The sequence below is a fragment of the Eumetopias jubatus genome, unplaced genomic scaffold (genome assembly GCF_037043125.1).
Source record: "Eumetopias jubatus isolate StellerSeaLion01/CBP00866 unplaced genomic scaffold, mEumJub1_p1.0 scaffold_4, whole genome shotgun sequence".
Taxonomy (NCBI): domain Eukaryota; kingdom Metazoa; phylum Chordata; class Mammalia; order Carnivora; family Otariidae; genus Eumetopias; species Eumetopias jubatus.
The window spans coordinates 98988258-99012589 of NW_028274810.1; the positions used below are offsets into that span (position 1 = coordinate 98988258).

General features: G+C 48.4%; 1 protein-coding gene across 2 annotated transcripts; it reads left to right on the forward strand.

Moving 5' to 3' along the window:
- Positions 1-3457: 3457 nt before the first annotated feature.
- Positions 3458-24056, forward strand: EXOSC10 (exosome component 10). 2 transcript variants are annotated; one of them, XM_028108390.2, is made up of 25 exons: positions 3458-3592; positions 5181-5317; positions 6772-6895; positions 8214-8318; positions 8642-8807; positions 8969-9083; positions 10113-10188; positions 10366-10476; positions 10689-10832; positions 11356-11546; positions 12537-12693; positions 12830-12978; positions 13158-13208; positions 13860-13971; positions 15453-15503; positions 15664-15742; positions 15825-15934; positions 18028-18123; positions 18449-18523; positions 19710-19797; positions 20885-20958; positions 21448-21619; positions 22439-22500; positions 23175-23251; positions 23915-24056. In XM_028108390.2, the coding sequence occupies exons 1-25, from the start codon at positions 3482-3484 to the stop codon at positions 23943-23945; spliced, it is 2664 nt and encodes an 887-aa protein (XP_027964191.1). In that variant the 5' UTR covers positions 3458-3481; the 3' UTR covers positions 23946-24056. The 2 variants fall into 2 exon arrangements, with proteins under 2 accessions (XP_027964191.1, XP_027964192.1); XM_028108391.2 differs by lacking the exons at positions 19710-19797; positions 20885-20958; positions 21448-21619; ... (1 more) ...; positions 23175-23251; positions 23915-24056 and adding an exon at positions 18922-19703.
- The last annotated feature ends 276 nt before the right edge of the window (positions 24057-24332 follow it).

Sequence of the window (24332 nt, forward strand, 5' to 3'; positions counted from 1 at the left end):
CGTGTATGGATGTCTTTTTATTCATAATTACAAGTTTATAAAGGAAGCAGGTCCTTCAACAGCCAGGATTCACTAAGCATGTGGTACGAGGGACCACGCAGGACACGGGAGCTACCTGGCATGGTCCCCTTCCTCGTGTTCACAGGCCACACAAGGCGGGGTCAGCATCGTGTCGGAGTGGAGTGGTAACTCCCCCAAGCCAAGTGGGGAGTAGAACCACACCCAGGGTGTGAGCCGCAGTGGGAGGTGTGAATTCCACTGGCCACGCCAGGAAATCCTCATGGAAAGGGGACATTTGCCACGGGTGTTAAAGGATGAGTGGGACTTTATCAGATGAAGCATGTGAAGACATTCAGCAGAAAGTCGGTCTGAAAGCACAATATCCTGCAGGAATGGCAAATACTAACTTGAACCCTATCCGAATGCAAGTCTTAAACCATCTTTGATATGTAAAATGGCATTTTCACCAGTCGGACCTCATAGTTCAGCATAGCTGGCTGAGTGGTCAGTGGAGAACAAAGGGAATGATAGCAAGTAGAAGGGGGTCAGAGTGGAGAGTGTGGAGCCAGACCGTGACCTGCCTCGGTTCAACAGGAAGGAGTTTGAGCCTGATGTGTGGATGACAGGGAACCGTGTGAAGTTCTAAAACTGAGAAGTAGAATCTGAGTAGTATTTTTAAAACAGATAACCAGTCAAACAGGTAAAGAGAAAACTAGATGCCGCAGGACCTAGGAAAGAGGCCTACAATAATGGGGAGGAGAGAGCATTAAATAAAGGTGGCAAGTGCCATGCAGAGATTCCTCTACAGAGAGCATGCCTATGGAGTGCTTCCAAAGAACAGCATTTTCAGTTCAGGTAAATTTTCTACTTCTAAATTCCTAATTCCTATGGGCTGCAGCTACCCAGTGAGAAATACTGAATCATAAAAGCTGTTCAAAGAATTTGTATTAGGAAGAGCAAGAACATTACAAGGCCAGGGACCCTATGACGTTGTATCCCCCAAATCTGCCAGAGACCTGGACCACAGTGCTGTTCCATAGACATTTGTTGGAGGACTCCTCTATTAAAACCAAAGATGAGTTTAAATATCAATAGTAATACTGATAAGCTTTAACCCTCATAGTTAGTCTCATACCTGTCTCAGATTTTCTGTAGTTCTAAACCATGCATCAACTCTTTTGCTCTGGAAAATATGATCACTATAACTTTTTTGGTTCTACATGAAATAACTATCAATGACCAGTGATGTTACCATTCATGAAAGATAAAGGGCATGGGAATGAATGGACTCCGGAAAATAGTGGCCATCAATGGGAAAGACATACCCCTTAAGACATGGAGTCCTCAGGATTTAGATCTTTAGTGAATCCAGTGGGTTTCAAGTTACATCTAGACAAAACCTTCCAACTTTGTTGAAGTGAATTACTAAAGGTAGATGAGCTAATCGAAGCTTTAAGGACAGTCTCGTTAACCTATCAATCCAGGGTGGTTTCATGTAACCCTGTAAGAAGGGAGGGATGTGGCAAAGAATGACTTTTGGGATCCTTGCATGCATTGGTACAGTTCGTTTTTTTTTTTTTTAATTTTATTTAAATTCAGTTAGCATATAGTCTATTATTAGTTTCAGAGGTAGAGTTCAGTGTTTCATCAGTTGTTTATACACCCATTGCTCACATTACATCTTATGCCCTCCTTCATGCCCATCACTCAGTTACCCCTTCCCTCATCCCCCTCCCCTCCAGCAACCCTCAGTTTGTTTCCTATGGTTGAGAGTCTCTTATGGTCTGTCTCCCTCTCTGATTTTGTCTTGTTTTATTTTTCCCTCCCTTCCCCTATGCTCCTCTGTTTTGTTTCTTAAATTCCACACAAATGTTGGCAAGGATGTGGAGAAAGGGGAACTCTCTTACACTGCTGATGGGAATGCAAGCTGGTACAACCACTCTGGAAAACAGTATGGAGGTTCCTCAAAATGTTAAAAATAGAGCTACCCTATGACCCAGCAATTGCACTACTAGGTATTTACCCCAAAGATACACTTGTAGTGATCCGGAGGGGCACCTGCACCACAATGCTTATAGCAGCAATGTCCACAATAGCCAAACTATGGAAAGAGCCCAGATGTCCATGGACAGATGAATGGATAAAGAAGATGTGGTATATATGTATACAATGGAATATTACTCAGCCATCAAAAAATGAAATCTTGCCATTTGCAATGAGGTGGATGGAACTAGAGGGTATTATGCTAAGCTCATACGGTACAGTTCTATAGGTTAGGCCTTAAAACTCTTGGAGGCATGTAAAGTAGTTTGAAAGAATTAAGGCTGTGGTGTCAAATTACCTAGTTTCAAATCTCAACTCCACCTCATACTACCCATGTGACTTTGAACATATTACTTACTTAATCTGTGCTTGCTTCCTCCTCTGAAACTATGGATAATCGTTATGATCTAGCCCGAAAGGTTGTTTTGAGGATGAGATAATTCACATGAAGCACACAGCATAGCCTGATATATGGTATCAGGTTGACCCATATGGAACAAGGCTCAAAAATATTTGTTGTTAAAATGAACTAGGCTAGGTCTTGGTTCTGCCAGGGTACCAGTGCCAGTGGGAGGGCGGGGAGAGTGAAAACAAGTTTCCTGTTAATAGGATATTCCTATTCCTGTTAATAGGATATTCTAAATAAGGGGAACAGCTAACATTTATTGAACACTTACTAAGCCAAATGAATTAAGGGTGGGCCACACGTGATTTTAGGAGAAAGGCCACACCCCACTAAGCTTCCCAGCCTTCACCTGAACTGTCCACACTGCCTCCCCCAGAACAGAAGCTCTTCCCGGATTCATTTCACAAATGTGTGAGTTCCCAATAGGTGCCTCAGCAAGAGTGTTTCCAGCGGTATAGACGGACAGGAACGTCTCACTGGAGGGGTTCGAGAGAGCTCATGAGCTTGTGGGGCACGTGGAGCCTTCTCCAGTAGTTTGCCTATAAGGGGCTGGAAGGAGGTGTGCGGTGATGTTTTGTGTCTGTGTGGTTGGCAGCGATGCCAGCATACGTGTAGGCCGTTAGGAATGAACCAGTGGCGAGGAAGAAGATAGACGATGTCAGAGAGAGGGCATCATTGCAGGAGCCCCCATCAAGCGGGTGAGGCGGGCACCAGACGAGGTTGGGAGAGGCTGGCCTTAAATATGAGATTACCTGGGCCCCGCGGGTCCCACCGTAAATCACAAGGTTATCCAGATGATAAAATGTGAGGTTAAAGAGAAAATGTAAACTTCCCGGGGGTGGGGGGTGGGAGTGGGGGGGGGGGGTGGGGGGGTGGGGGTGGGGCCGCGGCTGGGGCTGGGGCTCATGGATAACCAAATCTTACTCGCCGCCAGCTCATCCCCAGAGCAGACGAACTTTGCACATGCGCGCTGGGCACACGTCGCGTCGGCCTGAGGCACTCTCGCGAGAAGAGCCGTGCGGGCCGGGAAAAATGGCGCCTCCCAGTCCCCGAGAGCCCAAGGCCCCGACTGCCACGAGCGCGGCCAAGCCCGACGGGGAGATGGTGCTGCCGGGCTTCCCGGACGCAGACAGCTTCGTAAAGGTGAGTTCGCGGGGCCTCCGGGGACACCGTGAGCCGCCCGCGGTCGGCCGGAAGCGGGCCCGGGCCCTGTCCGCGGCCGCCCAGCCGGCCGCGCGCGCGCCGCTGCGGAGCCCGGGGCTGGAGTCCAGGGGCGGCTGCCCGCGCCGGGCACAGTCTCTCACTTACTTTCCGGGGCGGAGATCGCACGCGGACACTGAGGGACGCCCCGCTTCCCAGGGCCCTTGTTCTCACATTTGAACCCATGCAAATGTGTAGAGTGTGGAGAGCCGAGTCCGCGTCGTGGGAAGGGCTTCCTTGTCACCCTGATGCCCCCAGCCCTCGTGACCTCGTCTCGGCCCAGGCTTGAGCCAGCTAATCAACTCTCCGGAGGGCTGTAGGCCACACCGGTCGGCGCCCTCCCCTTCCGCGGCCAAGATGGTCCCCTTTTCCTCGTCTGTGGTGCGGTCCTGCATAATCCCAGACGCTGGTTTTAATGTCACCTGTTACAGCGGCCACCGAGCTGGTCTCCTCTAGGTGCCTTAGAACGTGTACCATTGCCGCCTCGAAGGAACACAGAGGATTATTTGTGTAATGCTTTGTATACGAATAAACAAAACTAGGTTTAAACATCTCATGCATACCTCTTACAAAACCAGGAAACTAAAATAATTTGTAAGTTAGCACTGTGTATTCCCCCAAATTCCACTGGGTTAGGTGGATCCTTAGGAGATGTCATCATTCATTTGTTTGGTTCTGATAGTTCCTGGACCACTAGCCATGGTCCTGAATTGGTGGCATTCATGTTCACCAGCTACCATGTGTCCCACCAGGACGCAAGTTCCCACCTCCTTTCTCTCTCTTCTCCCCCTGGAAAACATTCATTACACAACTCTCAGTGATGTCATTTGGCCTTCACACAACCCACCATCATTTCTTTATGACAACCACTTCAGATTTTTTCTTATTACCCCACAACAATTAGAGAACTACTTGGCACTAACTGAAACACAAAACACAAGTCCAGTTGTGGGCAGTGGCCGTTATAATTTGGTCAGCAAAGGATCTAGAGTAGTCTTATGTTTTAGATGCTTGCCTAAATGAAAACACAAAAATAAATTCCTGTAGAAAGCTCATGGACCTGAATTTAAATAGTAATAATAATAGAACTTATGTGCCTACCAGGCACTACCCAGTGTGATTTTTCTTGGCTCATTTAATCCTCACAACAACTCTACGGGGTGGTCACTGTTGTTATGCCTATTTTTCAGAGGAGGAGGCTAAGGTCCAGATAAATAACTTACCCAAGATCACAGTTAATAGGTAGCAGAGCCAAGATTCAAACTTAGGCCATTTTGAATATTTGTCTTATATGTAATTAGTTATTTCTCTCCCCACTCTCCCAAGAATGTAAGCTCTAAAACTTGGTTCCATGTTCACTATTGTATCCTCAGAGCCTGGGGTAAAATCAGCACTAAATGAGTATTTGTTGAATGTGTAAAATTCATCATCTAGCACGATGTACTATATATAATAGATCTTGAGAAAAGTGAGTTGCTGAATGAATGGGGATCCATGTTTAAAACATGCTTGTTTTTCTGGGTTTTGACAGTTTGCTCTTGGGTCAGTGGTGGCAGTCACCAAGGCATCTGGGGGCCTACCACAGTTTGGCGATGAGTATGATTTCTACCGAAGTTTTCCTGGCTTCCAGGCATTTTGTGAAACACAGGGAGACAGATTGCTTCAGTGGTAAGTACTATATATGATTTTCTCATGTTGAGAGGAATAAATATAGAGAAATGGGTAGTCTTTCCTGAAATTAGTTTTTTCTTAACCATATTTTTCTGTGCTATAAAGAGCTATGGGGTACCTGGGTGGCTCAATCGGTTAAACATCTGACTCTTGATTCGGCTCAGGTCATGATCTCGGGGTTATGAGATTGAGACCTGAGTCGGGCTCCTCGCTCTGCTTCTCTTTCTCTCTCTCTGTCTCTCTCAAATAAATAAATGAATCTTAAAAAAAAAAAAAGGAAGAGCTATAAAATATAAAAATGAGACAGTGGGGATGCCTGTCTGGCTTAGTTGGTAGAGCATGCGATTCTTGACCTTGGGGTTGTGAGTTCTAACCCCATGCTGAGTGTAGAGATTACTTTAAAAAATGTATAAAAGCTTTAAAAAATGAGTCAATAGATTTTGATTAGGGTAATGTTATTTGGTAAATTTTGAGTTATTTTTAAAGATTTTTATTTATTTATTGAGAGAGAGAGAATGGTAGAGAGAGAGCATGAGAGGGAAGAAGGTCAGAGGGAGAAGCAGACTCCCTGCTGAGCAGGGAGCCCGATGTGGGACTCGATCCCGGGACTCCAGGATCATGACCTGAGCCGAAGGCAGCCGCCCAACCAACTGAGCCACCCAGGCACCCGGTAAATTTTGAGTTTAACTTTTAAAAAATATATTGACTTTTGCACCTATATGTAGACAGTGAATCTTTCTGAATTAACACGGGACTTGAAAGCCTACATCCAAGATTCTCTCACACAGTTTGCAGAGCCGTGAGTATTACCTTTCTAATAAGTGTATGAGGACAGTACACAAACAGTGATTTCGTTTAACTGTTGCATGACAGAGTTAGAGCATGTTTTAGATTTCATGATAAAACAATGAGTGCAAAGTATATAATTTACATTGTATGATATATTTTTTAGAATTTAAAGGAAACTTTGAGGTAATTTCTTCCAGCCCTTCAATTAACAGATGAGGAAAGGGAGTCTTAGATTTAGGGAATTGCCCAAGACCACACGAATAGCAGTGTTGCTGCTATAAAGGTGCAAGTTTTACTAGTTTGGTCAAAAAGTATTGGAGGGGGTTGCACCTGGGTGGCTCAGTCAGTTAAGCCTGCAACTCTTGGTTTCAGCTTAGGTCATGATCTCTCAGTCATGAGCTGGAGCCCTGCGTCATGCTCTGTGATCAGTGAGGAATCTGCTTCAGATTCTCTCTCCCTCCTCCTCTAATCCTCCCCCTGATTTCACGCACGTGCTCTCTCTCTCTCTCTTTCTCTGTGTCTCTCTCTAAAACAAATAAAATCTTAAAAAAATATATTATATATTGGGAACAGTCTGAGCCACGCCTTTCAAGCTTTCTCCCAGGTTGGGAACAAATGAATAGAAGCATACAAAGTAACCTTGGTTTTCCTGTCCTTCCTAGCATGAGTAGGGTAATGCAGTACCATGGGTGTCGAAGCAACATTAAGGACCGAAGTAAAGTGACCGAGTTGGAGGACAAGTTTGATTTACTAGTTGATACCAATGATGTCATTCTGGAAAGAGTGGTGAGTGTTTCACCTTACTTTTTTTTTGTAGATTTTTTTTTTCTTTTTAATTTGACAGAGCGAGAGAGTACAAGCAGGGGAAGCAGCAGAGGGAGAAGCAGACTCCCCGCTGAGCAGGGAACCCGACTCAGGGCTCAATCCCAGGACCCCAGGATCATGAGCTAAGCTGAAGGCAGATGCTTAACTGACTGAGCCACTCAGGCGCCGCCCCATCAGCTTACTCTTAAGATAATTAACAAATGTGGGCTCCTGGCCAGCTCTGTCGGAAGAGCAGGTGACACTTGTTCTCGGGGTTGTGAGTTCAAGCCCCACATTGGGCATAGAGATTACTGAAAAATAAAATCTTTTTTAAAAAAAAGATAACAAATGAACTTTTTTATTATTAAAATATGGAAAGAAACTCCAGCATCCAAGGAAATGAAAAGTTTAGGGCTTCTTGTTCCAACAACATTCCCTTTCTGATAGTTGGCTTCTTTTTCCCAAAGATAACATAGTCTTCAAATATATTATTTCAACCTATCCCCGCTCAGTGGAGGTCTATTACAAATCTGTGTTCCAGATTTGCAAATCCCGTTTGTATTGCAAGAGAAGAGGCCTCTGGGTACAGAGCCCAGCCAAAATTTAGTCTTTTTTTTTTTTTTAAACTATTATCTGTAATCGGCTAAACAGCCTGACTCGCATGATTGGAAGGAGATGTGCATCATATGATCTAGCTTACTGTCTACTTAGACCTAATTCCACAGCACAATGTTATTTATAGAAATACATAGAGATCATCCAAAACAAAGCTAACCCTCAACCATGTGACAGTCCTGCAGATGTTTAAATCACGCTCTCCTGTCCCGTGAAGTCATCTCTTCCATAATCTAAATGCCCACAGGTCTTTCAGCAGTTTCTCATCTTTTATGATTTCAAGTCCTGCCATGCTACTCTTTGTCACCTAGATTCCCAAACTGATCCTGCACATCTGCCTCAATGGGACAGAGATCAGAACGCCCTTCATTCTCAGAGTACCATCCTTCTGTGTTTAATAGCTACAATCTAGGGTCTTTTTAATTCTTGGTGGGCCACATCATGCTGTTAAATCGTTTTTTAATTTCCAGCCCAACTGAGAGCTGTAAAAGGAGTTGATCGAGGGTGGGGAGTGGCCAGTTACCGCCCTGTCTTTGAGCAAATAATGCATTAATTACTTGGGATGACTCTCTTGTGTATATATGTCCTCACATGTAACTCTCTGCATCTATTTCTTAAGAATTTTAGGTAATTAACTTGTTAACCCTGAAAGGAAATGCTAAACTATTATGTCCTCTGCCCTTAGGGTATTTTACTGGATGAAGCATCAGGTGTGAATAAGAATCAACAGCCTGTCCTCCCAGCAGGATTGCAGGTTCCCAAAACAATAGTGTCCAGCTGGAACCGTAAGGTGAGGGCTTGCTGCTTTGCCGATCGACTAGAGCTTCAAGTGTCAGCTTTATAATAGGGCCTTTGCTGGTTCTGTTCTGCATTTCCGTTCTGATTTATTGGACACAGAACTGGCCGCTGCCTAACTTGTTTTCACAAACAGGCACAACCTAATTACCTCTTGTCTCCTTTGCCCCCCCTGCAACCTCACACACACAGGTTCTTAAATGAATGCCCTCGGAAGACACAAATGGGAATTTACTCTTTTTTTTTTTTTTTTTTGGAATTTACTTCTCTAGTTTATCGAGTTGCTGTGTTATAAATTGTTTGTATTTGTTATCATAGGCAGGAGAATATAGCAAAAAAACAAAATCTGAAACTTTCCGGTTGCTTCATGCAAAAAACATCGTCCGGCCTCAGCTTAAATTCCGAGAAAAGATCGACAACTCCAACACTCCATTTCTTCCCAAGATCTTCATCAAGCCCAATGCTCAGAAACCCCTCCCTCAGGGTAAGGCATGCGAACTCTGCCTTAGTAAAGGGGAAAACGTCTCCCTCCCACCTTCCTTTCTTCAAAAGGAGCCACTTACCCGCTCTGCTCCGTAACTAGACAAGATGTGAATGTGTTCACCTCTTTTGTGATGGTGGTGTTGTCACTGCTTGGGTCTCCAGCACTCTCTAAAGAAAGGAGGGAGCGCCCTCAGGATCGTCCGGAGGACCTGGATGTGCCCCCTGCCCTGGCGGATTTCATCCATCAGCAGAGAACCCAGCAGGTGGAGCAGGACATGTAAGTATTTGTCAGAACTTTCTACATTCTCCCTCAATTTCACTTTTGTAAGATACATCAATGTAAACAAAGAATGTGAGGAATGGGTGATTGCTATCTTTATCCTAATGTGGATCTTTTTGGTAAAACCTCCTGTTTGTGTTCACAGAGGGCCTGCCCAAGTGGCGTCTTGGGTAACCCTCACGGCAGCCCCGAGGTGGAGCAGTTGCTCTCGCCCTCTTTGTCCAGATATGAAGACAGAACAAGGGATGCTGATGCTGCCTTCCCACACAACCAGAACCTGAAACCCCAAGTTTTCTTAAAACTGTCCTTCGTCCCTGCCGTTCTGCCTTTCTTAGTGGGTGGGGACTCAAACAGTGAGGTAGGGGCCCCCTAATACATTCAGCAAGGAAAAGGCTTAAAATAGACAAATGGACCTTGCATGAAGGAAAAGGGTGGTAAGAACTTGGCTGGTGTTGGTCTTTTTGTCACGTGTAGCCAGAGTCTGCCTGAGCAGCATTCCTTCAGGCCCAGCTCTGCACTGAGAGGCCACAGGCCAAGTGCTAAAGAAGCAGAGGTGATGAGAGGCCCTGCCCTCAAGGAACTTCCAGACTTAGGATTTTTATGCAAGTAGAGGATAGAGGAATACAAAATACAGCAGTCGGCATCTGACCAACTGCAATATTGGTCCCGTCCTCCCTCACCCCACAGGTTTGTTTTCCTGACCACAAGGAATTGCACATTGTATGTTTTTGTATCGTCCACAATGGCAGCCATGCAGTGTTTTGAAATAAGAGCTCAGATCCTTATAGATGAGTACATTTTTAACGATCACATCGTAAGGGGGAACCAGTTTGACTTGATGTATTGTTTTGTTTTGTTTTTTGATACCCTTTAATTATCATTTAAAGAATGGTAGTTTTGATAGCGAGAAAATATTTTCATAATGGCCTCTTCTCATTTGTTTTTACAAACTGGACTAAAGCAGTTGTTTTTCCTTGAATCACGGAATTCGTCAAAAGGATTTTTCTTTTTGTTTCATTTATTCAGGTTTGCACATCCTTATCAATATGAACTAGATCACTTCACTCCACCAGATTCAGTCCTTCAAAAGCCACAACCCCAGGTTAGCACCCAAACTTAGTTTATGGATGAATCAAATCAGTGCAATTTTGGCTTTCCTTAAATATCCTTAAAGGTTGCAACTTGGGGTCATTTCTTGAACTCCTAATTCATTTTGTGCTTTAGTAAAGGATGATTCATAATATTCCTTGCTCTTTCTACCTGTGCTTTCGTGCCCCAGTTATATAGGCCGGTGGGGGAGACCCCCTGCCATTTTGTGTCTTCCCTGGACGAGCTGGTGGAGCTCAATGAAAAGCTCTTGACTTGTCAAGAATTCGCGGTGGACTTAGAGGTAAGTTGTGAATGACGTGGAGTGAAATTTTACATCTTCTAGGAGTTCACTCCCTACCTGAGGAGTACAAAATAAAGACTAACAAATCTGGGGTTTTTTGGCAAAAACTGATCCATCGTATAACTTTGTTTTTATAGCTGCCCTCCCAAAATCAAGAAAGGAAAGCCTGGTGTGATCATTTTTCCCTGTTCTCCCCTCTTTCTGGGTTTTAGCACCACTCGTACCGGAGCTTCCTGGGGCTGACCTGCCTGATGCAAATCTCCACCCGAACAGAAGACTTCATCGTGGACACGCTGGAGCTTCGAAGTGACATGTACATTCTCAATGAGAGCCTCACAGACCCTGCCATCGTTAAGGTCAGCCAGGTCTTGTAGCTCTTGCATGTAAGCCTAGGATTTAAGTGCTGTTCACTTTACGATTTCATCGTTTTAACATAGACCTGGTGAAGTTGACAGAAATAATTGTAATTTCCTACATTCTGGCCCCACACGCTAAACTGCGTTTGTTTCTAAGCCCCAGTTAGAACAGCTTAAGCTGTAGCTTGTTACCACCCGGAGAAATGTTCCATCATGTTAATGATGACTGCGGCGAGCTCGTGCCATCAGGATCCTTTGCAATTAATGACTATCCTTGAAGCTAGTAGGGCTGCTTGCTTTGAATCACTGGCTGGGAGCAGTTTCAGACTCTAATAAGAGTGTGTGCAGTTATGAGTGTGGAAGGCCGTTGGTCCAAATTAAAAGAAGCTTTTAAAACTGAACCCATCTCAGTCTTCCTTCTGGCTTCTAATTCCAGTGTTGTACTGACCCAGAGGCCGAGTTTATTTCAGAGCGCTAGTGGCCTTGTACGCATTGTGCTGCATTACTCTGCTTTTGTTTTCAGGTCTTCCACGGTGCTGACTCAGACATCGAATGGCTACAGAAAGACTTCGGCTTGTACGTAGTGAACATGTTTGATACCCATCAGGCAGCACGCCTCCTTAACCTGGGCCGGCACTCCCTGGACCACCTCCTGAAACTCTACTGCAGTGTGGAATCGAACAAGCAGTATCAGCTGGCCGACTGGAGAATACGGTTTGTGCTCGACAAGGACGTGTGGATGGCAGCAGGAAGCGTGGGTGCACCTGAGCCTCTCAGCCACACACAGCCAGCGCAGGCTGTGACGGTAGTGGAACCTTGGCTTTACTGGCGTTGGTGTCTCCTCCAGCTGTTGGCAGCAGCAGAAGCACAACCGGAAATTTTAGGGTGACCACGTGGAGTGTGTGTTAGGCACTCACACTTCACGGAGAGAGTAGTTGGAAGAGGTGTGCCGTGTCAGGATCTGTGGCCCTGCCTGTGTCTCACTTGAAACTCGGATCTCCCTAGTAATGAGGGGTGTGTGTGTGTGTCAGGTGATCTCCCAGAGGTTCGAGAGAATTCTGAGGTACATAAGTGATTGCACCTTACCATGCATGTGTACTGTAGCCTAAGAGCGTGGTGGGGTCCTGCCACACTTTCTGGAGTCTGGGCTCCGCTCGATCACTGTCGGGTGGCCGGCTTCCTCCCTGAGGTAGCAGCTATTGTCTGAAGAAGCCACTCCAGTGGCTCCAGAAGCTTTCCTCCACTTCTGCAGGGCAGAATTTCTAGAGAATCTGATAAAGCCCGAATAGAAGATGAAAATTGACGAAGTCTAAAAGCCACTCCCTGTCATTTAGCCATTGTCATGTGCCAGGCACTGAGCTAAGAGCTTCTGGGGTGTTGTGCTGGGTGGTCCCCACAGCAGCCTGTGAGGTGCCGCCTTTCATTTCACAGGTGAGGAAAGTGAGCTTAAGAGACTTGTCCAAGGACAGGGGTGCGGAGCTAAGGCTCAAACTCAGGATGGCAGGGCCTCTTTTTTCAACCGCACTGTGACCCTGCTGCCCTTTCCCCCCAGCTGTGAAAACAAGAGACGGAGGGACTGTTGATGTAACTACAGTATTGGCTATGATATCAAAGGGATCCAAAGTCTGTGCACACAGAGCTGATAGATGACGTTGCTGCTCCTAGGGGTGAGCAGCAAAATAATTTCTTCCCTTGCAATTCTAGACCTCTGCCCGAGGAAATGCTCAACTACGCCCGGGATGACACCCATTACCTGCTTTACATTTATGATAAAATGAGGCTGGAGCTGTGGGAGCGAGGCAACGAGCAGCCTGTGCAACTGCAGGTGGTGTGGCAACGCGGCAGGGACATCTGCCTCAAGGTACAGCCTCTTTCTCTGCCTGGGTCCTGGTTCTTCGCTTTGTTCCTTACACTTCTGAAAAGAGCCAAGTGTTCTGAAGAGCCCAGGGCACCATTCTGATCCCCACTGATCGTGACTGTTCTGTCATATTTTGCAGAAATTCGTCAAGCCCATCTTCACAGACGAGTCCTACCTTGAACTGTACAGGAAGCAGAAAAAGCATCTCAACACACAGCAGCTGACAGCCTTTCAGCTGCTGTTCGCTTGGAGGGATAAAACAGCTCGTAGGGAAGATGAAAGTTATGGGTAAGGGATTAGACATCCTTTCAATATCTGCTTTCTAGACCGAGCAACTCGGGTAACGAGGAAATAATGGCCTTTTTTCTTTTCACCATGGAAGTTGGTTATGTTTTCCCCCAAGTTGTAGCCTTTAACGGGGCTGGCTGGCTGAATGTAGTGTGATCGTACCGTGTGTTTTGTTCCAGATATGTACTGCCAAACCACATGATGCTGAAGATAGCTGAAGAACTGCCCAAGTGAGTCTGAGAACTGATAACGATGTCCTGCCATTCTCAATAGAGAAATTTTATCCTTCAGAATCAGCTTCTCTGATAGTTATTGCCTCAAGGCTGTTGACTCAGAGACTGTGCTCTAAGGAAGTTCACAAGCCCAGGGAATTCAGACTGGCTGCCCCCGGGCCGCCCTGTAGGGACTTAACTTTCTGGGTTGCAGTCATTTCAGCGGTTATGCCGCAGATGAGATCCAGTGTAAGGCCGAGCCTCCAGCATCCACTTGAAAGGGAGGAAAGTGTGTCAGAGTTTCGCAGCTGTAATTTGTTCCAAACCAAGGCACCTGATGATTTTGAACGCTTTCTGATGTTAATTGAAAAATAAGCAAAGAATCAAATTTCATTATCTTCCATTGAGCCTGTTGCAGTACTGTGGCTCAGCAAAGCTGTGGGGCTCCTCCCCAGCTCTCCCGGTGAGCTGGAGGCGAGTGCAAGAAAGGTGCCTGCTCAAAGGTTGGTGCCACAAAGAACACGCGTAGATGCAGCTGGCCCAGACTGCCCTGCTGGGAATGTGTTTCCCAGGTCTTCACCTTAGTGGTAGCTCCCTGTTCTCGTCTGCAGGCCTCGGTGGGGAGGGCTGTGTCCCTAAGTGATGAGTTGTGTTTTTTCTTGTCTTCAGGGAACCTCAGGGCATCATAGCTTGCTGTAACCCTGTACCACCTCTTGTACGGCAGCAGATCAATGAGATGCATCTCTTAATCCAGCAGGCTCGGGAGATGCCCCTGCTCAAGGTAAGAAGCTTTGCTGCTAAAGGTTCCAGCTCAGCAGACCCCTCTGTCTGCTGGCACCTGTGGTCTCCTCCGTACACGGTCTGGTCTCCATTCTAAAAATCCCAAGAAAATAATAGGGGTTAGGAAAGCCAGTAGACAGGTCTTTTTTTTTTTTTTTAAGATTTTATTTGTCTGACAGACAGCGAGAGAGGGAACACAAGCAGGGGGAGTGGGAGAGGGAGAAGCAGGCTTCTCGCCAAGCAGGGAGCTCGCTGCGGGACTCGATCCCAGGACCCTGGGATCATGACCTGAGCCGAAGGCAGACACTTAACAACTGAGCCACCCAGGCGCCCCTTTTTTTAAGATTTTATTTATTTATTTATTAGATGGAGATGGGGGAGGGGCAAAGGGAGAAGGAGAAGCAAGACTCCCCACTGAGCAGGGAGCCCAACTCAGGGCTCAATCCCAGGACCCTGAGATCATGACCTGAGCTGAAGGCAAACGCTTAACCCACTGAGCCACCCGTGTGCCCCAACATGTCTTCTTTATGATTATCAAAAGCTAAAGCTCCTCTTTTTTTTTAAAGATTTCACTTACTTATTTTTTATATTAGAGGACGCATGGGTGCACGCCATCAGGGGAGAGGGGCAGAGGGAGACGGAAAAAGAATCTCAAGCAAACTCTGCGCTGAGCATGGAGTCCAACGTGGGGCTTGATCTCAAGACCCTGAGACCATGACCTGAGCTGAAATCAGGAGTCGGGTGCTTAACTGACTGAGCCACCCAGTTCAATTTGAATTTGAATTTCAATTTGGGGGGAGAGTTTTTGCTTTGCCTCACTAGTAGTATCGGTATATGGTAAATCATATTGCAATTTTTTGAAAGATTATGGATCCAGAAAGATGTAAAATCAGTTCCTTTAGGTTGATAAAGAAGAGACTGAGGATAGACACATTTTCAGTCTTCATGTTAAAATTTCTTTAAAAAGAATCTTTTGGGGTGCCTGGGTGGCTCAGTTGGTTAAGTGACTGCCTTCGGCTCAGGTCACGATCCTGCAGTCCCGGGATCGAGTCCGGCATCAGGCTCCCTGCTCTGTGGGGTGTCTGCTTCTCCCTCTGACCTTCCCCCACCTCATGCTCTTTCACTCTCTCTCTCTCAAATCAATAAAATCTTTGGAAAAAAATAAAATCTTTTGTTAGTTCTACAGTTTGGCCAAGTAGAAAGAGAAACCCTGGTTTCTAGAGGATGATCTCTTTAAGCTCTTAGAAGTCTTCTCCACTGTGCCTTATCGTGATAAAGGGTTTCATTCTTTCATTCAACAAGGAATTATTGAGCACTATGTGATTGTAGTGCTAGGCACTGTAAGGGATGAAGGACAAAAGAACATCTCTGGGCTCTTGTAGAACACATCTAGTGAAGGGACCCAGTCTGTGCTGAGGGAAACACGTGCGGTCACCGAGTTTAGGCACCTTTCCTCAGAAGCTCTTTATTTTTCCTCCTCAGTCTGAAGTTGCAACCAGCGTGAAGAAGAGCGGCCCGCTGCCTGGTCCTGAGGTAGAGTGCTGTATCTGACGTCTCTTATCTGGGGGAGGACACCAGTCAGAGCCGGTGCAGAAGACACCTCCCTGTCAGAGGCAGCCCCCGGCGCTGCGGCAGAAAGCTACCGCATGCTTGCAAATCCTTCCTGAGGCCTGTTGATTTCTTTCTGCTGCAGAGATTGGAGAATGTGCTTTTTGGACCCCATGACTGCTCCCACGCCTCTTCAGATGGCTACCCTGTCATCCCAAACAATGGTAATGTAGAGGTCTCTGGAACGTTCTGGAAACTGGCTTGCACACTCTCCACAAGGCTTTGACCTGACTTCCATCCCCTTAGGGCCTGTGCCGGTGCAGAAACAAGCAAGCCTCTTCCCCGACCAAAGAGAAGAAGAAGCCCTGCCAGATACCAGATGCCTTATTGCCACTGCTGTCATCACGCTATTTAACGTGAGTGCTAGGAAACGCTGGGCGGGTGGTGCGTAGACCCATAAGGAGTTACTGGGTTTATCAAACAGGCTGTCTGCCTGGAGTGCTGCATCGACTTTGGAGACTAATGCCAGAAGTAAAACCCAGCAGCCATGGGGACAGGCGTGGAGACAGATCTGCAAGCCAGTCCGTGAGAGGTGGGTGGGGGATTCTCTCGGAAGCCGTGCAGAGACATCCCCGAGGAAGGCTTGACATCTGGACACTCACTAGTGCCTAGCAGGGAGGACGGTGTGCACCACGGTGATTGAGAAGCAGGACCTTACCCCCTCCATCTGCAGGGGAGGCGCAGCCCATCCCGACTCCCAGAAGTGGCGGGCTGAGTGCTCAGCTCATCCGTAGGGACGGTATCCCTCTGCGACATGCGCCAGCACCATCTGCATGTGCTCAGGCTGGAAAAGAGGAGGCTTTGAAGAGCATTTCTCTACACTGTGGCTGATTAGGGAAAGTGATGAGCGAGATAGGAAGGCACTAGTACATGGGTAGGAATTTGTTTCACATCCCAAAGAGGGGCTGAGTCGTGGCAGGCAGTGACTCTGGCCAGTCCGGGACCACGTGTGGCCAGCGGGGACCCAGCTGTATTCTTGGACTATGCATTGAGTTGTGACAGAGCTTATCCTGGTCTGTCCTACCCAGCAGGTGTCTCATTTCTTCCCCGGGCTTGAACTACAGGCTCTTTGCAAAAGCAGGACAAGGGTGCAGTTGTTGGTCAAGAAGGGTAGGCGCTGAAATGGCCAGCATGAAAGGAAAATACACAGAGAAAACTCTGAATAGTGCAAACAATAGATGTGGTAAAGGAAAAATCATAATTTCTGGAAAGAAAGAGAAAGAGGCATACGATCCGCTTGGATAAAGACGCATCTCCAGCTTAGCAGGTGTCACGTGGGAATCAGCTGGGTGCGCCCAGAGCTTCCAGGATCACGGGTCACAGCCAGTCCGTCACGCCAGAGTGTGGGCCCAAAGCCAGGAAGGCGCAGTGCCACCTGTAAAATGTACTTCCTGGGAGTTAACCTTTTTTTTTTTTTAAAGATTTTATTTATTTGACAGAGACACAGCGAGAGAGGGAACACAAACAGAGTGGAAGGGAGAAGCAGGCTTCCCGCTGAGCAGGGAGCCCGAAGCAGGGCTCGATCCCAGGACGCTGGGATCATGACCTGAGCCGAGGGTAGACGATTAACTGACTGAGCCACCCAGGTGCCCCGAGTTAACGTTCTTTTTCACATCGTCACAAATTTAGATTGGGTCTTGCTTCAGTAATTTGTGAGCGGAGAAGTCTGGGAGCTTAATTGAGCCATCACGGTGAACAGGCAGCTAAAAATAGGAGCATGAACTTTGGGCCACGTGAGCCCGGAAGTGCCGTGCTTCGTCTTAACGGAGGCAGTGGCGTCCCCGTGCTCTGTGTGGCAGGACTGTCACCATGGAGGAAGCAGAAGGATAGCAGACATTCTGAACTCAGTCGGAAGCAGCACCTTGTCGCTTAATTGTACTGATTGCCCACAACAGTTTATAATTCTTGATTTGTAAGTGTCTGGTTACAACCTCACATTCTAGAGCGAGACGGACCTGGGAGTCAGTCCTCATTCTGCCCCTGTTCACTGTCAGGCTCTGGAAGACTTAACCGCTCTGTGCCTCAGTTTCCTCATCTGTAAGATGGTGAGAATAATACCACATACCTCGTAAGTTGTAAGGACACAGTGAGAACTCATTGGTTCAATAAATGTGTGTTACAACGCTCTCCTGTGCTATATCACAGGCTGTGACTGCCTCGTACATGTGAGAGACCTAAAAGTTAGCTGGTATTCTTACTTTTTTTTTTTTAAAGATTTTATTTATGTGTCAGAGTGAGAATGCGAGCAGGGGGAGCGGCAGGTGGAGGGAGAAGCAGACTCCCCGCTGAGCAGGGAGCCCGATGTGGGGCTCGATCCCAGGACCCTGGGATCACGAGCTGAGCCGAAGGCAGACGCATAACGACTGAGCCACCCAAGATTATTCCGTTGCTTGCATCGTAATGCCATAGAATGTTTATGGGATAAGTTGCTCACTTTCTGTCCCTGCAGGAACCTAGTGCCGAAGAAAGTAGAAAGAGCCCATTAACAGTTGCACAGAAGAAAGCCCAGAACATAATGGAGTCCTTCGAAAATCCATTTAAGATGGTAAGTAAGCATTGTGTGTGTTCAGGGCTAACAGAATAGGCAGAGCTTTCTGCAGCTCGTAGGGGCCTCTTGCCCAGAAAAGTAGCTGACAGTCTTTGGAGAGAGGGAGTCTCTGAACCCAGCATGTGTCCGCTGTCCCTGGTGTCTGGGTGGAGACAGAGTTGGGGTCTTCTCAGGTGAAACCAGCAAGAACGCCTCGCTCAAGTGCCAGTGAGCTGTGGCCAGGTGGACGCTCTGAATTAGGCCTCCCACAATGAACCCCACCAGAAAACCCCCGTGCAGGTCCTGAGCACAGTTAAACAACCGTTTCCTTCCATCCCTCCAGTTCCTGCCTTCACTCGAACACCGCGCTCACATTTCTCAGGCAGCAAAGTTTGATCCATCGTCAAAAATCTACGAAGTAAGTGGATTTGTCACCCTTTCCAGGAGTGACTTTCTAAGAAAAGGGGGCTTCTTAATGATCTGAACGAGGTTTTTGTCTTAAGCCTATCTTGAGCCCCCTGAAGATGAATACAAAAAATGCTTTATATATAAGTATATATAAGCATTGTTTTTAGAGAGAGGGGGCCAGAACTTTATTCTGATTTTTAGAAGCCTTTGCAGACCTTTTAAGAAACAGGTCTTTGGTCTTTGTGTTTGGTTTTTACTTGAAGTTTAGTTTGTACATAGTAAAGTGCCCAGGTGTTAGGTGTTCAGCTTGATGCATTTTTATATGTGAATACTACTTTAAGGCTCTCAGAGGTGACAGCTTAAATTTTAAAACAATTCTGTCTTCTATTGTTTGTTTGTTTTTAACAGCATTATGGATAAGCATAAGGAAACACCTTCCCTGGAGCCCCATGAGATGTTCCTGGGAGCCAGCGTGTTAATTGTTAAAAGCCTTCTTCCTTCCTGCAGGAAGGACCTGCTCTGATCAGACAGGGGCTTGGCTCCCTCTGCCCACCCGCGCCCCCCGCCCCCTGCTCTTTCATTAGGCAGCAACGGTCAGGCCAGAAAGCCTGATGGGCCTCCGCCCTGTCGCTAGTGGTTAGCCTGCTGTCTTTAGAAATGAGGAGTCGGGGATTTTTTGGGCTTCTTTCCTTACTCCCCTATGGGTTATGGCCCATTCAGCCACACATCCCTTACTGTGCTTCTGTCTAATACCGGTGAGATATGTTCTAACGCCACAAGCAGATGTGGTATCGTATAACAGCAGACCAGACTCGAGAAGTCCTGCCTTGAAACCCAGCTCCACCATTTGCTAACCGTGTCCCCCCAAATTATTTAGTTTCTCAGCCTGTTTCCCATCTCAAAGTGGGGGTGATGAGGATGCCTTTGTCCCGGGATTATGGAAGGGATTGAGTGAGATGGCGGACAGGAAGGCATCCGGCCCCGTGCCTGGAATCCAGTTGCACTTTGTCCTTCTTGATGAGTATTTTATAAATAAAGCCAGTGAGAGATTTTATTTTTTGTGTCATCAGATTTGGAATTCATGACTAAAATGTGTGTAGTGACTAGGTTAGCATGGCCGTCATCCCCTCATTAAAAAAATAAAGCATTGCTAGGTGGCTGAGTTTTGGAGTGTTTTTGTTTTGTTTTCATTGTAGATCAGCAACCGCTGGAAGCTGGCAAGCCAGGTGCAGGTGCACAAGGAATCTAAAGAAACTGCCAAGGGGAAGGCAGCAGAGCAAACAGGTAGCCCTCACTGCCTTGTAACTCAGCCTGTCGGGGTGTCTGTCAAAGAACAGGCCTCATGTATCCTTTTGTTTGTTCAACAAAGTGTTGATACAACTGAGAACAAAGCACAGCCCCTGCCCTGTGGAGCGTGCCTTTTCCTGGGGGGTAGCGGACAGTGTACCCATAAATGTACGTTCCTTCCGATGGCAGGGAGAGGGGTAGGAAGTGCTGGGGTGGGGGGGTGGCTACTTCTCTACGGTGTTTAGAGAAGGCAGTTGGATAAATGTGACATTGAGCAAAGACTGGCTGCTTCTAGGGGAAGGGTGGTCCATGCTGGTGGCCCAGCGAGTCCAAGGCCCCAGGCCGTTGCTCACTGGGCATGAGCAGAGAGTGGCTGGGAGGCCAGTGTGGCTGACGGGGAGAGCAGGACCGTTATATAAGGACGTGGCTTGTGCTCCTAGCGGGCCGGGAAGCTGTGGAGGGTCTGAGCAGAGCAGTGGCCTGCACTGACCAGAAAAGCTCACTCCGAGACTGTGGAGAGTCCAGCCAAGAGGGCAAGGGTGGGAGGCCAGGTGAGGGGCTGTTGGCTCGACCAGCGTGGTAGCAGGGGTGGGGAGAAGTGGCCCGGAGCCGGGGTACCCTGGGGTGACCCGACAGCACGTGATGATGAGCTGTGTGTGTGGCACGTAAGAGGAAGAGGGGGGCCGTGGGTGCCAGAAGGGCTGGTCCTGGGCGACGAGAAAGGCAGGGTGGCCAGCAACAGAGTGAGAGTGCATGAGGAGCCAGTTGGGGAAGTGGCTTTGTTCTGGTCCTTGACGTGTTTTGATTGCGGCCCCTCTGAGACCTCAGAGAGGCATCACATAGGCTGGCGGCTGGCGGCTTGGGTTCTCGGGGGAGGGGCAGGTGGGCTTTCAGACAGAGTGTAGGAAGAGCATCCGGGCCTGAGCTGCAAGGCGGCCATCCGTGAGGGGCGGGGGGCCAGCGCAGGAGACGAGGGGCAGGGAGGGCGCCCCGGCTGTGGCAGCCACAGCGGTCGATGCAGCCAGATGCAGAGGGAGGCTTGGCTGCTGGAGACAGCAGCTCCACAGACCGTGCTCTCTTGCAGCTGCTCGGGACCAGGTCAAGGAAGAGTACAAAGCGACAGCGGAACAGGCCGTGTCTGTCCGACAGCAGGCTGCCGTACGTGCTGGCCCTTCTGCTTTCTCTTTTGAAAAATGAGCTGCCCCTGGTCATGGTCAGGATTTTCACTGGATAGCAGGAGGGCTTGTCCTGGGCTTCAAGTTAAATGCTTCTACGTCTTTCTAGTTCATTTTGCTTGTCAATTAGTGCCTGCATTTCCCCTCAAAAACGTTTATATTGTGATTCCTCTTACATGATTTTTTGTGATGAATTTATGGTAAGCAGCCCGTACTCCTGAGTCTAGTAGTAGACAAGGTACTAAAGCTTATGGATATCCAAGCCTGTTGTGCCTTTCGTAAACGACCTGATGTCCCTCTCCACCGAGGAACGTGTCCCACCTGCTGCTAGCCCCGCCCAGACTCACAGCCGCCCACACTTCTCTCCCTGTCCCCAAGCCCGTAGGTGCCAGCACAGCAGGCCTGGAGGCTCGCAGGCCTGGCTGTCACATCCACTCCCATGCGTCCTTCCCACGATGTGTTCACCTTACAGCTGGAAAGTGCCGCCAAGAAGAGAGAGCGAACCACAAGTGACCCGAGGACCACAGAGCAGAAACAAGAAAAGAAGCGACTCAAAACTTCCAAGAAGCCAAAAGACCCAGATCCGCCAGAAAAGGATTTCACCCCTTATGACTACAGCAAGTCGGATTTCAAGGCTTTTGCCGGTGAGGCCAGCACTGGTGCCCTTTAAGGAATGTCTGGCCCTGTTAGGAGGGAGGAAGCCGTAGAGGAAAGAAAGCATGACCTGGGCACCGATGAGGCCCGAGAAAGACACGGCTCTCACCCAAGCACTCTGAGAGCCATGCAGGGGACCTGCGGTGTGGGGACGGAAGGCACCGCCCACCCCCACCCTCCTGGGCTGCAGCTACCTTGCCGTGGCCTCGCTGGTCGTGGCGCAAGATGGCATCCATTCTAATAGCGGCTCCATCTTTCCTCACAGTAGCTCGTGCCCAGAAACACATTTTCTCAGACAGACACACAAACACGGCAAGGAGTTTACGAAGAAACCTGACGCCTGGGGGCTGCTCTCTGGCCCCTTAGCCGGTGAGAGTCCAATCTGCCTCGGAGGGGCTGCAGGCGCCCCTCCTGACAGGAGGGCAGCCTCCTTGGCAACACAACCCTTTGAAGAGAGGGAAGACAGGGCAGGATCGTCACCCCAGGGCCCAAGTGACTGCCAGTGGCACCTCCTGACAGGCACACACAGACCACACTGGATGTCCTTGGTGTAAGAGGAGCTAGTGCTTTAGCCACCTGCCCCTGAGCTGAGAATAGATCTGTGAGAAATGAGCCTGGTGTTCAGGCTGCCCTCCCCTGCTGGGAACACAACACATGAATTGATGTCAGCCTAAGTGCCGCCTCCTGCAGGGGGCGGCGAGCTGACAGCCCACCCTTCCTGAACGTCGTGCGCCAGCCCCGCGGTCAGCCCGTTGGGTATATTAACTCACGGACACGCTCACCGGCATTTCTCTTCTCTCACCTTCCAGGAGACAGGAAACCAAAACCTTCTTCCCAGTTTGATCCAAATCAGCAGACCCAGCCCAGCAAGGTAAGAAATGTACTTGATGTGGAAAACTAACGGGATCGTATATGTCAACCAGGCTTTGATTCCAAATTCGAAAAACAAGATACAAGATACCGTTAAAAAAAAAAAAAAAAAAGAAAAATCATCTTGAAAATTCTCGCCTGCTCGTGGTGCTTTTTTTTCCCTCTCCCTTTGCTGGGAAGACGGCCTGGCTAGGAACCCTCTTCCTCTGCACATCCTTTCCCTCACCTCATCTCTCCCCAAGTACAGACAATACCTACCAGCTCTTCCAGCAATAAAAAGGAACTTTTAAAGAGCTTGTGAAGGCTGGCGTGTGGTTTGAAGGGGTGTTTGCTGTTAGCTGCCATGGGAATTACAGCTATAGGCCACAAACACTCCCTCAGGCGCCCACACAAGCCTGCATCTGCCCCTGTGGGCGTTGCTGCCAGGCGGGGCCAAACGTGACCGCAAGTTTGGCATGCGGAGGCTGAGGCCTGTGTGGAGCCCCTCCTGTTCCTTTGGGAGCTCGTCCGGACGGCCTCGCCTTCAGAAGCACCCAGAAAGGTCCATTTGCAAGACAACCAGTCACACTGGTGGCGCTGGAGTCTTGGACGGGCCAGCTGGGCTCCTGTGTTGTTTCCCGTGTGTGTCCTGTGGTCAGGTTGTCCCTCGGCTGAAATGCCTTTTTATCTTTTCAGAAATGCGTTGCACCCAAAAAACTGAAACAGTTGGTGGGAAACAAAAGTATGTCCTTTCCAACCGGAAAGTCAGACAGGTATGTGGGGGAGGCTGGCATACGGGCTCACAGGGCCCACAGGGCCTAGCTGGAAAGCCTCAGAGAGCCTCTCTTGCCCAGATCCCTCTCTGTCGGTCGGGCAGCTGAGATAGGAGGGAAGGGCCTTGCCAAGTGCCATCCACCTGACAGTCCCTGCACCCCAGGACTCAAGATTCCCGTCCCTCACCGCCTGTTAACCAACCATATAGCTTCCCGGGGTCACCTCCAAGCAAATAGACTTGAAGTTTTCCCAGATTTTCCCATTTCTGAGGAGTGAGAGAGGAAAAAAATCAGGAAGTAAATGTGGGTCGTCATTAAAAATATTTTCGTTAAAAACATGAAACCCTCATCCCCAGGGCAGAGCCTGAAGTCAGAGGACTCACCCCTAGGGTGTGGCCTAATGAGGAGGGAATCTGCCTTTAGATCTTGATGAGCACAGCCACCCTCATGGGGCCCCAAAGCACTTCCCCAGCCCCCTGTTGACTGCCGGAGTGTGAGGGACATGCTGCTGCCAAGCTCAGTTCTCCAGGAGCCCCGAACGAACCATGCCTCCCCAGTTGTGCGTCATTGAGGTCTGCAGCATTTTGTAAACCGGCTGAGAGCAAACCTCCAGCCAAACTGGGAGAAGTAACTCTTCTGTTTTCACACTGTCTCTCTCTGCAGGGGTTTCAGGCACAGCTGGCCAAAGAGATAGTGGGGGAAGAGACCCTTGGAATTCCCCGGTGGACTGGAAGCACCAAATGGTGGTGCTGGTTTTGTACAGACTGATTTTTAAACCATTAAAAATAATTCTTATTGGAAGAAAGCAGATTCCTGACTTTTCCTTTGCTGCCACCTCAGTTCTGGCAGGAGAAGACAGATCCCACCCTGTTCGGATCCCCAGCTTCGGCTGTCTGTGGGTAGGTGCACCCTGGGGGACGCTGCGATTTCTGGAGATATCTACAATCACCCCTGAGAGGAAATGCAGGAGAGCCTCCTGTGACTCAGAAAAGGGCGGCCTCCACGAGGCACGGAGCACTGACTCTGCATTTTCAGGGGGGTCTGTGGGCATGTTACCTCCTTCCCCCGCCCTTAGGTCATG

Coding starts and splice junctions, on each gene's coding strand:
- EXOSC10 (XM_028108390.2), top strand. CDS start 3,482: ATGGCGCCTCCCAGTCCCCGAGAGCCCAAGGCCCCGACTGCCACGAGC. Junction 10,833..11,355: donor CAGACCCTGCCATCGTTAAG/GTCAGCCAGGTC, acceptor TTTTGTTTTCAG/GTCTTCCACGGTGCTGACTC. Junction 15,935..18,027: donor CTGTCATCACGCTATTTAAC/GTGAGTGCTAGG, acceptor CTGTCCCTGCAG/GAACCTAGTGCCGAAGAAAG.